The 13,319-nt window shown below is 43.2% G+C and overlaps 1 protein-coding gene across 4 annotated transcripts in view; it reads right to left on the bottom strand.

The window, feature by feature from the left end:
• The window catches only part of FSTL4 (follistatin like 4), a 471,928-nt gene that overhangs the window by 28,873 nt on the left and 429,736 nt on the right, over positions 1-13,319 (bottom strand). For all 4 annotated transcript variants that reach the window (XM_030573170.1, XM_030573171.1, XM_030573172.1 and 1 more), the window contains one exon: positions 11,638-11,758. In XM_030573170.1, the coding sequence (XP_030429030.1) occupies positions 11,638-11,758 (121 nt within the window). The remainder of the gene's footprint in view (positions 1-11,637; positions 11,759-13,319) is intronic.

Here is a 13,319-nt window from a genome sequence, read left to right as displayed (position 1 = left end):
TTCAAAAGAGCCAAAGTGATTTAGGAGCTTAAATCCCATTTTCAAAAGCATCTATGGAGCCTAAGTCCCACTGACAGTCCATGGGATTTGTTTTGATTCCAAAGCATTAGATTTTCTAAGGTATTTAGCCTCCATGCAGATAGTTGCCTACTCGGACTTTCAAAAGCACCTAACTGTTAACTGACACCCAAGCATTTTGAAAACCCCATTAGGCACCAATCTTCTTTATCAGGTGCCTAAATGCCTTTGAAAATCTGCCCTTTAAAAGGCTGAGTTTCACTGAAAGTCAATGGTATTTAAACTCTTAGTTACCTCATCTCTGAAAACAAGACTTTTGCTCCCAAGTCTGCTAAATGTTGAAATGGTGAGCAAAAAAAACCTTTAAAAATCTGGGCCTAAGTCACTTTTGAAAATGGGACTTGGACTTCTAAGTCATTGAGGTGCATGGGAAAATTTTACCCTAAATCTAGTGGTGCTGTCTCAAGCAATCATTCTTTAACACTTTTAGTTATCACTCACAAAAGCTGTGTAGATTGGTTAGGTGTCATTGTACTGTATTGTACTACATCATTCTGGAATTGATCTAGTTCCCATTTAAGTTAATGACAAAACTCTCACTGATTTCAAGGGTACATATTCAAGCCCTCTATGAACGGGGTACTAATTAACAAAGCAGAGGTTACTTGGAGCTTCCTATTTCTTCATGTCGCTTACTTGGATTCAAGGCATTCACGTACTTTATTAGCAGCCTGAGACTAGAATAGATTTACATTGCCAAATGTAGCCACTAGGTATCCTAGACACTGAATCAATGTAGTGCACTAAAACTGGCTTAATTTGAAATTATGACCTGCTGCACATCTTTCTCAGACTAGTTAATAAGGGAATCACATTACTCTCTCACCTTCAAAATAGAGAGCATCTGCTCCTGCTTTCTCCCCACACCTTGCTTCCTCTGCCTCTATTTTAACTTCTATTGCCTTTCTCTTGTCATATCATAATTCATTATACAGGCAAGTCATTATGTGCAACTGTCTTATGATACCTGGTAAACTACAGACTGCACTTCAGTTTGGGGTGAAAGTAACTTAAAGGACTTACTGGTACGCCGGAGTCCTGAGTGAGGGCGTGGCCTCAACCGGAAGAGGTGGGGCCTTTCAAGATTTAAAGGCCCCGGGGCTCTGGCTGTGGCTGTGAGCCCCAGGGCCTTTAAATCACCCTGGAGCTACCAGCTGCAGAGGCGGCTGGGGGCCCCAGGGCTCAGGGGTTAATTAAAGGGCCCAGGGCTCTGGCCACCGCAGAACTCTGGGCCCTTTAAATCACAGCCCGAACCTGGCGGCTGGAGCTCCGGCAAGGATTTAAAGGGTCCGGGGCTCCTCACAGTGGCCAGAGCACTGGGCCTTTAAATCCCTGCCCGAGCCCAGCTGCCAGAGCTTTGGTGGTGCTTTAAAGGGCCCGGGAATCCCCGCAGCAGCCAGAGCTCTGAGCCTTTTAAATCCCCTCCCGAGCCCGGCTGCCAGAGCTTCAGCAGGGATTTAAAGGGCCTGGGGCTCCCCACAGTGGCAGGAGCATCAAACTGTTTAAATCGCTGCCTGAGCCCGGCTGCCGGAGCTCCGGCACCACTTTAAGGGCCTGGGGCTCCCAGCAGCGGCTGGAGCCCTGGGCCCTTTAAATCACCACCACGGAAGCCGGTCCAGTCCGGCACAGCGTATTGGCTCTTGCTGATACGCAGTACCGGACTCTACCAGCTTACTTTCACCTCTGCTTCTATTGTCCTTGCTACAAATTACTGTCCAGGTAAGCACATGTGTTCTTAGACTTGCAAAGATATCAGCTTAAGACTTTGGAATATGTGGACTATTGTTTGCTATTTCCCTTTGTGAATATATATCTCCAAAATTATACCATGTCTACAGCCAAAGGCAACATAAAAATGCCATTACATTAAATAAAGTTGTAAAGGAACAGGACTCATGCAATAGAGAGATTAGCTAAATAGACTTGTCTGCAGAGGGCCTGATTCTGCCATCCTTACTCATGCCATCTTACATTGTGGGTAGACCCATTCATTTCTGCAGAAGAGCTCCCAATAATAAGGTGCAAGTCACTATGAATAAGGATGACCAAATCAAGCCACAAAGCAATACATTGCTGCTATAGTATATGCATGCTTTAGTGATTATTTGAATTAATGGATTAATCATTCCTCAGATGTTTTAATTCTTTCAGTTCACAAATGAAAGGGATTTGCAGCCCTCTCTCTTTTCAGTTAAATGCCACATAACAAAACATTGCAATGTTCAAAACATGTCTCCACTGCTGGCAAATTCTACTAGAGGAGCCTCATAATTGAGCTGCAGATCCAGCTACCTATGGAAACTGTATTCAAGGAACACATTATTATGAGTTATGCTGATGTTTTCCAGAGCACAGGAACAAAGGAAAATTATTCTCTACACTCAGCGATCTCTTGGTTTGCAAATTATCAGATTTTATAGCTGATTACAATTTTACAAGAGTCTTTATCCGCAGCAAATCTTTTCGTTAGAAAAGATGAACTGCTTTTTCTCCCACTAAACTCAATGTATACAGTACAGAATTTTCATGTGATTTCAGCAAATGGAAGAGAAAAAACATCTCCAAGTATTCTTCCTATCAAAGATATATTTGCAAGGACAATGTGGATGGATTTGTTTTCATTTTAGATCCTTGCACTATCTGTCTTTCAACATGTTCATTTCTTCATAAGACCTCAGGAACAAGCTAGTATATGCATATTTGCTCTCTGCTTTTGCCACTGCTATACAAATCATGAGATTTAAATCTTAGTTTTGGTCTCAGCACACACACATCAGATCACAAGTTACATATGCCACATAGCCAATACATATGGTGTTGGGATTTTGTGGCAGGTGCCTTTGTCCTTGTGGCATAAAGGATGTTAGCTGACATTATTTATCCAGGTCTGCATTTCCTTCCTTGCACTAGCTTTCTTATGCATACACATCAAAACTAGCATCAGACTTTATTTACATTTCACTGTTAATAAACTCTTTGACCATGTCATCAATGGTATTTCTAAACATACAAGCAAGTCCATATTCTTCTTCTTAGCATATATGCAATGTGCCTCAGGTAGAATGTGACCAGGATTCATCTGTGAATTTGGTCTGCTGGTTGGATCATTAGCTTCCTTGGTCTGGGTCATGTACCATTGGGGAGTGAGATGTGAATGCTGATCCATGCCCCCCAAGTCATATTAATACTGGATATGTGGAATGCTAACCCAGGGATCGGCAAACTTTGGCACGCGGCCTATCAGGGAAATCCACTGGCGGGCCAGGACGGTTTGTTTACCTGCAGCATCCCCAGGTTTGGCCAATCACGGCTCCCACTGGCCATGCTTCACCGTTCTAGGCCAATGGGGGCTGCAGGAAGCAGCGGCCAGCACATCCCTCGGCCCGTGCCGCTTCCCACAACCCCTACTGGCCTGGAATAGTGAACTGTGACCAGTGAGAGCTGCGATCAGCCAAACCTGCAGATGCTACAGGTAAACAAACAGTCCTGGCCTTCCAGCGGATTTCCCTGATAAGCTGCATGCCAAAGGTTGCCGATCCCTATGCTAACCATATACCAGGCTTGATGTTCCCTAGGAAAGGGGACACTTAGTCTAAACAGGAAGTCAGGACATGTGGGTTTCATTCCTGGCTCTGCCACTAGTTTTCTGTTTGACCCTGAGTAAGTCATTCAATTTTTTTGTGCCCTCTTTCTGCCTACGTAAAATGGCGACAATGCTTACTAACTCACAGGTATGCATCTTCATTCATTAATGCCTGTGAAGTGCTCTGAGATCCTTGGGAATAATTTACAGAACTGCAAAGTTATGAAACTGTTAGCCTGCACTCAGGGGCTGAAGTTAAGAAAAATGCAGATAAACCTTTCACTGAGGTCCCCAAGCCTCTGATTACAAAAACAAGATGACAAAGGCCCAAATCCACCATGATCTTCAAAAGCCCTGTAGGGTGCTATCTAACCCTGGAGTTTTCTACATTTCTGCTATTAAAGTTCCTGAGGTGCTTAGGGTTTCTGCCTCTGGGTATGTGCACTGCTGCCTTTGTTCTGATGGCTGAGGCCTAAGCCCCAGCAGGATCCTCAAAGTAGGTGATACTAGATGTTGCTCTTCCTATCTTGCCTGACAGCCCTCACCCAATAAGCATTCTCAGAGCATGCATAACTCCAGACAAAATGGGGTGATGATGGTGGTGTGTGTCTGTGTGTGTGCGGGGGGATAGAATAGGACTCCCTTATAATCTCTAACCCAATGGTTAAGGCACTCATCCAGGATATGGAACTATGGGATATTCTGAGGTGGGCTTCTCTCACTCCTGTTGAAGCTGTTCCATTAATAAACAAACATGCATTGAGCCAGAGAGAGACTGAGACTGACTCATTAGTCCTGTGGCAAAGGCACCCACTGGGAAGGCAGGAAACCCAAACTGAAATCCTTTCTCATCATCAGGCAGAGGGGAGAATTCTACTGGGGTGCCTGCATCCCAGGTGAGTGGTCTTACCACTGGAATAAAGGTTATAAGGGAGCCCCCCCAACCCTAGTCTGTATGGAGTTAAGTATTGCCTCTGCTGCTCTTGCAAGACATAGCTTAGGCACCAGACTCCAGGAGAGGGTTCACGGCTCTGGATCTCAAGAGAAAATAGGCACTTCCCTCCAGCTCAAACTTAGGTACCTAATTTCTTAGGCATGGGGATGGGGTTTAGGAGGACACATATCTCTCCTCAGCATTTGCTATTGGCTGTCTCAGGTTGCTCCCCATCTGAAGTGCTGGCTTTGGTGGATCCCATTCTTCGACAATTCTCTTTCCCTATTCCTAATCCAGGGTTCGTGGAATCCACTGGGTGCCTAAGCAGCTAAAATCTGGATGTTGCAATGCTGAGCGTTACAGCCTCTAAGTCCCTTTGTGGATTTGTGACAAGAACACTAACGTCTTTGAAGTATGGTAGGGTCAACAGGAACAACAAACATGCCTAACTGCATGCTGCAAAGCCATAGAACCATTAAAATATCTTATGGCTGAAGCTTCCTGTAATGGAAGTATATGTGTGGTGTGACATTAAAGGCAAAACAAAATTAGCTGACCTAATGAAGTAGAAAGCCAATCAAATAATTCAAAGAAAGCCCGGAGGAAACAAGTGTTTCTTGCTTTTGCTCATATATGTTTGGATAGAAAGGGAAACACTGTGTTACAATTAGCAGTAATGTGAAACTAAACCTATGTTTATTCTAAGATTCAAATGAGATTCTGGAAAAGATCTTTGTCTTCAAACAGTGACATTCTTTCTAGAATGCAGCCACCTTCACTGTGACAAAAAGGAAACTAGTGTGAACAGTTTATTAATGTGGTTAGATGAAATGAAACCTTTCCACAAGTGGATTTTCAATAAATGAGATTATCCTGTAATACATTTAATCAACAGAGATCAGCCCCAAACTAAACCCTGCATGTGAACAACATTTAACTCAGGGAGATGTTTGGATCTGGATTAGGATCTGAATTTCATGCTTCATACCTATCTTTAACCTAATCAATATGGCATCACATGGCAATGTTACATTCCTAAAAGAGACAAAGGCGATTCCTGAAGTTAATCGGAAGATCAGTGTTTCTGGTTGGATGAAGCATATACCGGGGCCAAAGTCATTTCCTTGTATAAAATTAAGTGGAGGAAAAGAATGGAGGAAATATGTTTTGAAAACTGGAACTGAGCGTGCTTATCATTGTGTACAGTTGTAACTATGCATTTAGAACTGTTGCAAATATATGTGCCAAGATGTGATGGGGGAGGTGATACATCAACACATAATTAAGTAGGAAAGCAATGACTGACAGACTGAAAAGGAAAGAAAGAATACAAAAACTGGCCTGGCATGTTAATCGTGGAATGATTTAGAGTAGCAGAGCAGAACTTAAGTTTGTTCCTTTCTTTATTGCTTGCTGATATTTCCAAATGAGATCCGAAAGATGACATGCAGGCCTGTCAAATATACTAAATACCGCATGTGCCCTTGAAGAAACAACTTCATCCTCCCCTGCTTCCAGTCTGCTAATAGTATTACCAGCTGCTGATTTAGGCAGGTACTGAAGAGATTACCACCTTTCTTTTCATTAGGATCCTTCAGAACCCTCTGCTTTTTCACAAAATGTGCTGCTTTATCAATAATCCTAATCCAGACTAACAAAGACCAACCACACAGCACTATTACATTACATTTGCTTATTCAAACCCCATCAACCCAGAGCATAAATTGGAGGGCATTGTTTTTCCACTTAATTTAGCTTCAGTCAAAATACTGTTTAGGAGAGTATCAATAATAGTCTTAGAAAATACCTTAAAAATGGTCATTAAACCTGGGGAGGATGAGGAACGTTTCTTCTTTGTCTACTTATAGTTAAATGCATCTTCACTGCTTAAATAAACCAGATGTGTTGTAAAGCATTCAGTTGCAATATACTGAGGCCAAATACATTGCAGTCCCTGTCTACCATGGTTTTCTCAAAAAGAACACACTTCATATTTCTGAGCTACTACCTCTTTGGTATATCATCTGTAAAGGGTTGGGTTTTGTAATAGGAAAAATGTCAGTGGTTCATATAATCCCGTAGGGCTGCATTGTGGTCATCAATAGAGTCAGTTGCACAAATTCCAGATAAATATTTTTCTGATTGGAATTTGCTGATTTGTCAAAAATCAAATGTTCCATGGGGACAGTTTAATTTTGATTAAATTCTGATGGAACCGAGGTTGGGTTATGGTAGAAACTGGCCTGTCAGGCAGCTTTTCCTTCCAGCTTGTCTGCCTAAGTCTTTGGCAGCCTGTGGCTCCTTGGAAGCCCACACTTTCAGGCTTTCAGGGTCTCTGTGTCCCATGAGGGACTGCCCCAGACTCAAGGCTCCATTGCTTTTCATGGAGAAATTCCAAGATTTGGGATTATTTTCCCAAACTGGGACAAAACCAAATTTCAAAATATCAAAATCCTCTATGGAATGGAATTGTCTTTCTCTGCCTAACTTTAGTGCACTGGAGTTGTGGTAGGAGGGTGCAGGGAGCTACCATGAAGAGTTTAAGTCAGTGGTTTTCAAACTTTTTTACTGGGGACTCAGTTGAAGAAAATTGTTGATGCCCACAACTCATTGGAGGTGGGGATGAGGGATTTGGGATGTGGGAGGGGCTCAGGGCTTGGGCAGGTTGGGGTCCGGGGGTGAGGGCTGTGGGGTGGGGCCGGGAAGGAGAGGTTCAGGGTGTGGGAGGGGGCTCTGGGCTGGGTCAGGGTGTTTGGGTGCGGGGGGGATCAGGGCTCTGGACTAGGGCTGCAGCTCTGGGGTGAGGCTGGGGATAAGGGGTTTGGGGTACAGGAGGGGGCTCCGGATTTGGGGAGCTCAGGGCTGGGGCAGGGGATTGGGGCCTTACCTCTGCAAGCTCCCAGTCAGTGGTGCAGCGGGGGTTCAGACCCAGGTTTTCCACCTGTTCTGGCACTGCGGACCGCACTGCGCCCCGGAAGCGGCCAGCAGCGGGTCTGGCTCCTAGACAGAGGTGTGAAAGTGGCTCTGCACAGCTCTCACCTGCAGACACAGCCCCCGCCAGCTCCCATTGGCCAGGAACTGGCCAATGGGAGTGCAGAGCTGTTGCTCAGTGTGCTCGCAGTGCATGGAGGCCTGTGGCCCTTCTGCTTAGGAGCCGGACCCACTGCTGTCTGTTTCCAGGGCACAGCACGGTGTCATAACAGGTAGGGACTACTAGTTTTTACTGGCTGGCCATTAGGGTCCCCGGGTGCTGAGCAAGGCAAACCAGTGCCTTGCATTCTCAACCCAGTACTGGGTCGCAATCCGAAGTTTAAAACCTCTGATTTAGATAGGTACATATACGACATCACTCTCATATCACTGTCATATTTGACTGCTTCTAACATTCCCTCCAAAGGTGTGCAATCATTTGGGTTGTGAGAACAATCAAGAGTCAAGCCTCCTACCTCCTACCTATGTGTTTCACCATAAGCAGCAGCAGTGGGAATCACATGCTACCCTCTTCTGAAGCACTCCTGTTGCTGAGTGCAGTACCCTGGCACTCCTAAGCCATTCTGCCTGCAAGTATCCATGCAGGCAGAATGACTCAAGGGATCTCAACTCGGCAGCTACAGTTCTGCTCCTTTCCTCTTCTCTGCTTCCCAGGAGAATTTCCAGAATTTCTCCCTAACTGTTAAGTAAAAAGACAAGAAATTCCTGAGAAGTAATGTGTCTTGGGACACCCACAATGTCTTCTGTTGATGAAGCAGCATATTTACATCATCAGTTTCTGTTCCATTGCCCCAACATCAGTTGCTGGAACAAGTAATCACTCAAGTATAAAGGCAGAGTTTTAGTGATGTGGGAGAGTAGCCAAGCACATTAAGAACTACAACAAAGCAGTTTTGCAAAGCTCGAGAGTTCACATGGGAATGCAGGACACTGCGTAAGACAAAGATTTCTACAGACTACAGTATTACTAGATCAAACTTGTGGTGACATGAGTGCACATGACTTTTATATTGGTATTTGGGGAGTGTACTTTACAACATTACAAGGCAAATGAAGAAGAAATGTACTGTGAAGCCCTCCTTTCGATAAGAAAAACTTTGGAGCTAATCTGCAAAACTCTCCCCCCAGCACATTCATTCATGAATACCACACATCCTTCCCAACAAGTTACATAGAAGTTTGAATATGCCTCTCATTGGAACCACTGACTGAAAAATCCTACTTCCTTTAATCTTCTTTGCATTTAGGTTTTAGGTTCAAAAGCCTTTGGGCCTTGAATTCTAAGTAATGACAAAGTCTACATTGTTGCCTGCCAACTAAACTTCATTCAAAGCTCATAATACATCATATAGTGTACAAAAGATTAAGCTGTTAGTCTGCTTTTTCCTCAACTGCCAGTCATCTCACAAGTAACATTTTGAGAAGGGACACCTATTCTCACTGAAACACATACAATCTAGTTATCTTTACTCTAATACATTGCAAGTTACCATACCAAAAGATGAGAAATGATTGTCCATAAACATTAGGATAGATTCCAATCAAACAATCTGCAAGCTTCTTCCATTTGGTCTCCCCTGTGCATTGTATGATTTTGCAACAGAATGAACTGGGGGGAAGGCGAGAAAGAAAATAAAAAGCATCTGAGTCCAATTAAACAATCTTTCAGAGACTGCTGGGAATGGGAGGAGTCTAGACCCAGGTCATTCTGAGGAGATGAAAGGAAGAGGAGGTGACACTCTGGAAGACTGAAGCCGTTACCCAGGGAAAAAAACAGCTACAGAAAAAAGCATGGGGGAAGATACAAACAATGCTGGGAAAAAGACAGACAAAGTGGGTGAGGTAATATTTTTTACTGGCCCAACTTCTGTTGGTGAGAGAAACACGCTTTCAAGCTACACAGAGCTCTTGAAAGGTGTACTGTGTGTGTATGTGTGGGGTGATCACTGTAGCAGTCAGGGCCGGCTCTGGGCACCAGTGCAGCAAGCCAGTGCTTGGGGCGGCCAATGAAAAGGGGCAGCACGTCTGGCTCTTTGGCAGCAATTCGGTGGCGGCTCCCCCAGTCCCTCTTGGAGGGAAGGACCTGCCACAGAAGAATGAAATGGCGGCAGTAGAACTACCACCGAAGTGCCGCTGATCGTGGCTTTTTTTTTTTCTTTTCGCTGCTTGGGGCGGCAAAAATGCTGGAGCCGGCCCTGGTAGCAGTGGAGATATGTTGCAGAAAAAGGTACTGGTCTTGGGGACAGCTGGGTGCAGGCTGGGGTTTGCCTCCCCAGGAATCTGTAGACTTGCCATAGAGGCAAGAGAACTACAGGAAAATGGGACTAGAGACTTCGGGTGTACAAAGCATTATTACACCCTCGCTGGCTCATGTTCCTCATCCACCCTTCTCCTCAATCCCACTTTTTTATGTTGGTCAGGGTATCTTGGCCCACCAGACAAAAGCTTGGAGACAGACCTCCCTGAGCTTATCCATAAGGCCCGTACCCTGACCATACTTAAATCCCTTGAGAGCCTCACTTTAGTTGACTTGCATAAAAATTCACTTTGCCTTAACCTCCATCTACTGATTCATCTGTATTTTTTTGTCCTTAGCCGCTGTCAGGCTATGTCTCTTTTTGAATATCTGGAAAGTGCATAGCTCATTAAGGATGCTCCTGTAAAAATAATTTGTTATGTGATAAAATAGTTCCACAAAACTAGAGCCCTTAAAATATCAGACACACAAGTATTCATCCAGGTGGAGTGGGGTAAACACAGCGATATTTTGCAAAAAATTTGATTCTCTGGCCAAATTAATACATTGGCTGAAGCTAGAGTATATCAGTCTATGCACTAACAATGCTCATTTACGCCAGTGCCAAAAGAATATGAAACACTATCAAATCCAGACAGTAGCAGTAACATCCACTTTGCACATGGGGGAAGTAACATCCACATATATAAATGATGGCACTAGGGGGAAGGTTCTGGAAAATCCGGGCCAAAGTGTTTAAACAAATTGTTACATTGCTTGAGTCGGGGAGCTAAGGGCCTTTTAAAGGCTATCCATATGTGGGGCCAAAGTCTGCTTCTGTTACTCAAGTTGAATATACCTCACTCACTGTGTAGTCCGAATGAAGTCAGTGAGCCAGATTCACCAGTTCCTCAGTACCCATCAGCCACACAGTTGCCTTAAAGGGACGGTCGAGGATTAGCCAGTGGTGCAGAGCTGACTCTTTCACGACTCCTTCCTCCAGGTATGGGACAGTTAAAGGCAAGGAGGAATTGGGGCAGAATGCCCTTATGCTGTTTTAAACTAAGCTGGGGGCCATTCCAGCCACTAGCCAGTCCAGGCTTGGGAAAGCAACAAGGTGATTCACAAGTGAATATAAGCTTTTCACTGCTGGAGATCTACTCCACAGCACTCTGAGAGAAGTAAGCTGCTATTACACCAGAGTAAGGATGTCAGAATCTGTCTCTACGTGATCACTCAGAAAGATGTTTACAGTTGTTGCATAGTTCCTCTTCACTGTGGAATCCAATGAGCCAGATTCTTAGCTGGTGTAAAATGGCCTCAATGGAACTGTTTACACCAGCTGATAGTCTGGCCTATACCAAATAAGTGGCCTCAAGAGTATTGTGCTATCATGGTATATTGATTTCTGCATTCCAAACCATTTAATACATCACGAATCAGTCTCTGAAATATGAAATGAGTGATTTGAAGTAATACTCCTACTGATAAAAATAGTCATTTGTCCACACTATGATGTGAAGCACTACAGTTTAATACAAGAAAATACTATAGTTTACTACCAAACATTTTTTTGTTTTATAATGGCTGATATGCCTACTAAAGCCTAACTAACTCTACTAATACTAACTTTATTTGGTTTACTTGCGTAGCACAGTATGATGATGTGTGTGTGCAAACCAGGAGTTGTGGTTTTTTCCCTTTACAGAGAAAATTCAGCATGCTCCATTTCATAACTTTGTGAGGACAAGATTAATATTCAGCATTGCTTACAGGAACGTTTTCAGTGGATTGTCATATATGCCATTTACTAACCATTCACCTGAAGGATGTGGGTCTGATATAGCTCTTCATAGCCGTAGGCATGACAGGTGTAATTGCCCATGTGAATAGTTGTTACCTTGGTGATGTAGAGGGAATCATCTTCTCCAAAATCCTATAGGTAACCAAAGACAAGAAAGAGGCCTTATTTAACAAATTTATTTTAAACATCACACAAAACCAGGCTATCTTTTTCAGCTTGTTTTGATAGGATCTCAACTTGGCAACACAGCTTGAATTTTCAGTAGTAAGTTTTGGAATTTATAAATCAGCATGTGGGAGGAAATGAGTGACAATTTAAGAGTAAGGTGATGCAACTAAAGTAATTCAATTGAGTGTGAACTTTTTGCTCGGTGTTAACAAGATGCTCGATGCTTGTAAAAAGATGACAATCTCTGGCCATCTATCAGTAATTTATAGTGGAATTTAATATCTGTCTACTAAGGTTATAGAGCAAGGTCTAACTTCTGGGTGAGTTAAAGACTGTTTGGATCTATGCTGATTGCTAACACAGTGCACCTTGACCTAGAGTCTTGATGAGAAAGAACTGAAACTATTTGTCAGTTATCTATAAAACACCTTATGTCAAAACCTAGTTAGGAGTTGAGGAGAAAAAGAGCATTTCTTTCAAAAATGTTTTGATTTTTTAAAATTGGTTATGTGCCTTTCCCCCTAGCTCTCATCTGCAGCAGCTTTACTTATATTTTCTCCATGTGTAAGTTAAAATGAAAATTATTCCAGAGAATTCTCATGACTTTGTTGCTTGGTTTGGTATTTTGCCCTTGTGCTCTGCTTATCAAGTTATTGCCAGTGATCCCAAACAGGACTATACTGGAGAATAACATACACAGTAGCTTCTTTTCTCTTCTCATTAGCATTCAGACTTCTGCTGCTGTAAAACGTTTATACTTTTATGCAAAACCCAGAAGGAAACACTTAAAAAATATAGTTAATTAGTTCAAAGAATGATTTTTCCTTAATTAGCTCAAAGCATGAAGCTTGCTAAATGAAATCCTTTGCAGAATTTCACTGGAGAAGTACAGTATAATTTCATGCAGTGTAATAAGAGGAATACGAAATAAATACAACCGGATAATAACAAAGAGGGATGCAAAATTATTCCACTGGTCAAAACCCAAGAACATTTGACCAAACTCCAAGTGTGGATGGAGGAAGGAAAGCCACATATGGAATATGCAACCGGAAAATCCCTACAGGAAGTGTTATTGGTTGTGCCATCCTGTTTAAATACACCCTTTAAGAATAAAATGCAATACATCTGGTTTCTTTGATATGATCTTGAAAACATACACAATTTAGTTATGGGGCCAAATTCTGAGTTACATGCATCAAACCCTCATCAGTGAGAATGGTGGAAATCTGTGTAGGCCAAAATGTGTGTCTTTGTTCAGGACAAATAGAAAGCGTTTCCATGGGGATGGGACAGATGTATCCAATGCTGCCCCCCATCCTCATGCCTGGAGATGCTGAGGGATGCTAAGGATGTGCAGTCAGCAGACTTTACCCCGAGCAAGCTCTTTATCCAGATCTTTCCAGCCACAGTTACTGGGCAGGAGGGCTCTATCATCTCCCACTGCAGGACTGCCAGCCCCAAGTGTTTCAAAAATTGAGTCAGTCGCTCCCACCTTCCTCCAATCATGAGACTGGTTTTAAAA

Source organism: Gopherus evgoodei, chromosome 8 (genome assembly GCF_007399415.2).
Source record: "Gopherus evgoodei ecotype Sinaloan lineage chromosome 8, rGopEvg1_v1.p, whole genome shotgun sequence".
Lineage (NCBI taxonomy): Eukaryota > Metazoa > Chordata > Testudines > Testudinidae > Gopherus > Gopherus evgoodei.
This window is presented reverse-complemented; position numbering and strand designations above follow the sequence as displayed.